This window comes from Fibroporia radiculosa, assembly GCF_000313525.1.
Source record: "Fibroporia radiculosa TFFH 294 genomic supercontigs, scaffold8239, whole genome shotgun sequence".
Classification (NCBI taxonomy): domain Eukaryota; kingdom Fungi; phylum Basidiomycota; class Agaricomycetes; order Polyporales; family Fibroporiaceae; genus Fibroporia; species Fibroporia radiculosa.
The window spans coordinates 1-3867 of NW_012132934.1; the positions used below are offsets into that span (position 1 = coordinate 1).

At 48.4% G+C, this 3867-nt stretch overlaps 2 protein-coding genes across 2 annotated transcripts; both read left to right on the plus strand.

The window, feature by feature from the left end:
• Nucleotides 1–1467: 1467 nt before the first annotated feature.
• FIBRA_09082 (uncharacterized protein) lies at nucleotides 1468–2038 on the plus strand (the record flags this gene model as incomplete). Its single annotated transcript, XM_012321414.1, has 2 exons — nucleotides 1468–1660; nucleotides 1719–2038. 2 exons carry the CDS (start codon nucleotides 1468–1470, stop codon nucleotides 2036–2038), a joined length of 513 nt encoding a protein of 170 aa, XP_012176804.1.
• A 91-nt stretch (nucleotides 2039–2129) lies between these two features.
• Nucleotides 2130–2993, plus strand: FIBRA_09083 (uncharacterized protein; the record flags this gene model as incomplete). Its single annotated transcript, XM_012321415.1, has 1 exon — nucleotides 2130–2993. The coding sequence occupies one exon, from the start codon at nucleotides 2130–2132 to the stop codon at nucleotides 2991–2993; it is 864 nt and encodes a 287-aa protein (XP_012176805.1).
• Between the last annotated feature and the right edge of the window lie 874 nt (nucleotides 2994–3867).

The window sequence follows — 3867 nt, forward strand, 5'->3', positions numbered from 1 at the left end:
AATGCATCTTGACCTGCAAAACCAAGGACAGCATCACCGATCACGGACTTTGGCTGGCATTACAACACACTTCTTCCATGGACAAGTGTACTCCTCCAAATTGGGACATTCAGGATGAACTACTAATATTCAGAGGACGAGTCTACATACCCAAAGACACCAAACTCCAACACAATCTCATCCAGGAAGCCCATGATTCTCCTACCACAGGACACCCTGGGCGATACAAAACTCAGGAGATTCTGCAAAGAACCTATTGGTGGCCCACCCTTGCACGTGATGTCAATGAATATGTTACTGGTTGCGCCACTTGTCAAGAAAACAAGGTCATAACACATAGGAACTCACCGGATCTAGTACCCATCACGACAGAACATCACCTTCCATTCCAATCCATTGCCATGGATTTCATCATGGACCTACCTCGGAGCAATGACTTTGACAGCTGTCTAGTAGTAACGGATCACGATTGTACCAAAGCTTCGGTGTTCATACCCTGCAACAAGACAGTTACAGCATCCGAAACTGCTACCCTGTATCAGAACCACGTCTTCAGAAGATTCGGATTACCCACCAAGGCTATCTCTGATAGAGGACCACAGTTCACATCATGGATGTTCCGGGAACTGTGTGCTAAACTAGACATCAAACAGAACATTTCTAGTGCTTTCCATCCCCAGACTGATGGACAGTCAGAACGTGTCAACCAAGACTTGGAACTATACCTTTGGATCTTTTGCAATCACCGAGCAACTGATTGGACAAATCACTTGCCTCTAACAGAATTTGCGCACAATAATAGACATCATGATGTGATCAAGATGTCTCCCTTTCAGGTGCTCATGGATTACCAACCTTGGCATAATATTCCCACTGTGGGAACAACTGATGCGCCAGATATCACTTCTAGACTCACTCAGCTAGCACACCTTCATACAGAAATCCAATCCAGTATTCGATTAGCAGAGGAAACAGTCAAGAAACGAAATAAGGACAAATTCGTCGAATACACGCCTGGTCAGAAGGTATGGCTAGAGGCCACCAATCTCAAGGGAATCCATCCCAAAGCAAAACTCGGACCAAAACGCTACAGACCCTTCACCATCAATCAGAAGCTGTCACCAGTAGTCTATCGGTTACAGTTACCGCCCAAATGGAAGATTCATCCTGTGTTCCATGCAGGATTACTATATCCTTATTCGGAAACCACAATGCATGGGAAGAACTACCTCCGACCCCCCCGGAACTAATCATGAATCAAGAGGAATTCAAAATTGAACGTATCATTGATTTGAAGATGGTTGGCAAGCGAACACTATACCGGGTAAGATGGAAAGGATACCTGGCTTCAGATGACTCCTGGTTACCGAAGACCGAACTTTCACATGCCAAGAACGCTTTGGCAGACTTTATGCGACCAAACAAAGAGTGAACCCTTATAAGAACTCTTTTCCCCTGGTTTCTCCAATGGCATCCAACTCTTTACTCCTTGCACTCCTACTCCTCACCTGGTTTTTCCTCGCCGTCCTCATCCTCTTCATTGCTATTGCCCTCTTCGTCCTCAAGGACAGTTACACCATCAAGGTCAACCTCGAGTGCATTCCCACTCCTCTCGCCACCACTCCCATCGACGAACAAGCCCTCAATTGGTCTAATAACGGTGCACGAGTAACGTCCCCAATTGAATTAATCCCCACTCCATTTACTGATTTACTAAGTGGTGAACCAAGTATCCTTCCCCGCTGCCGCCACCCTCGTCGTCGCCGACGATCACAACCAGCTCCTCCTCCTTGCCCTACTGGGCTTCTGCCTCACCACCCTCCTCGCCGTCCTCGCCCTCGCCCTCATTGTCCCCCTCACCCTTCGGCTCACTATCAGACATCTTGAGAGGGAACACCAGTGGGCGTACAACATTGCCGTGACTGCACAGCGCCCCCTCCCCCATACCACTACCACTCTCCCCATTATTGCTGCCAACCGCGACAGCAACAACCCCACACAAGTGTACTTTGAGTACATTAGGGAGCATCAAGATTAGTACTTGGGGTCTATCTTTGTCTGTAGTAGTTGCCTGCATTTGTATTCTGGGACTCCTATTTTCTTGGAAAATCACCTTTTGGCTTTCTCTTATGCCTGCTGAACGCAACACAAGGCCGAGGACTAACAATGCGAATTCCTCTACTCCGCGTCGCCCTCTGGCTCCTGCTAGGAAACCTAACACTCCAACGTCTGGGGCCCAGAGAGTGCCGACTCCTTATCCACCCCACATCCAAGTTCTAGAGGAACACTTTAACGCTGGAATAGTAGAAATGCCAACTCCCATTCGACCTACCATAAACCTCCAGTCCCGGGAAAACTCCGATGACTCTTCAATGGAGTTTCTTAGCGAAGGAGGTTTCCGCTATCCCTTTCCTCCTATTCCTAACGTCACCTGTCGTCCTTTTCTTATCCCAGGGCCCTCGGATTCTTCCCACAATGACGCCGTACTCCTTCATCAGTTCCCTGGTCCTCTGGAACTTTCTCACAATCAGTCAGACACTACTCCGGGGTCATACCACGTTGCACCTCCGCAAACCTTGCCCTCTCAGTCATCAGTACTTGACTCATCATCTATGAACCCCAACAGTCCCATTGCTGCCACCACTGATTCTCCTAGCATGCCTCCGCTCGCCTCTGACATCTCGGATGGTGGGAGTCTTGACTACCCTACTAATCTACACCTCTTGGCCAGTACCAGCGAGTATGTCACCGCTTCTGAGGGGCATAGTGACAATCCACAGGAGTTTTTAGTCTACAGCGACGACATGGTCCAGCGACCTTCCAATGCCATCACCCAGGCCTGGCGGTCTATCCCCTTCAACACCTCCACTCCAATTCAAGATGTGGATCCCCTCGAACGTGTATTACCTCACTTCCCGGGAGCCTACACACACTCTCTCAGTCATCCCCCCATGGGAGTCTCCATCCACCTTAATCCTGCCTTTGGCCTGTGAAGAATCTTGCTAACCATGGCCGACATGCTACGAACTGCGGAACCTGTGGATAATGGGAGTTCTTCAGATAGCAGTGATTGGGAAGACAACACTTGGGAATTCTTACTTACACGAGACGATAACTTGCTGGAAAGTCTTTGGGCATCCTTACAGGACATTAAAGACCAAAGCGTCATTGATGAAGTTGACCAATTTAGGGCCGTCAATGCAAAAATTGATCAACTGCTCGCTGCACAACGATCTATAGGCGAGGAGTTGCTACATTCGGAGGAGGAAATGGCTCAATGTCGAGCTCGTCTCCAAGCCACTAACCTGGAACATCGGCTTGATCTCCACGAATTCACAGTCATACCCCCTTCCTCTGGTGCCATACCTCGTCGACTTCGTTTCTGTGTATGTTGCAAAACGGATGGACACCTGCAAAGTGAGTGTTGGCATTGGTTATGCTCAGCTTGCGGATTACTCCATCCTCAACACGCATTTCGCACCATCAACAATATCTGCCCAGGGCAAACTATCTGTCCCACGACAGAACCCAGGTATATCATCGATTGACGGGAATCACTCTTGTAACAATGAATCTAGAGGGGAGGGTAATATTACAGCCTTACAGGAGGGGGGGGTTTCTTTTCTTTGTCTAGCCATTCATTGTTGACCCTGTACTTGTTAAGGGACCTGTCGACTGAGGATCAGGAGTTCAACTGAGAACTAAGACTGACACTAGTGCACGTAAGGCTGATGTGCTGTACTTGATACTAGACTGGATAGACTGAGCCTCTATAGCTGATAGAGGTTTGAGAGGACAAACTGAAAGAAGCTAGAGTGCAGACTAGACTGAATAGACAACTGGGTCTATTACTGAGGATGTCCCTAT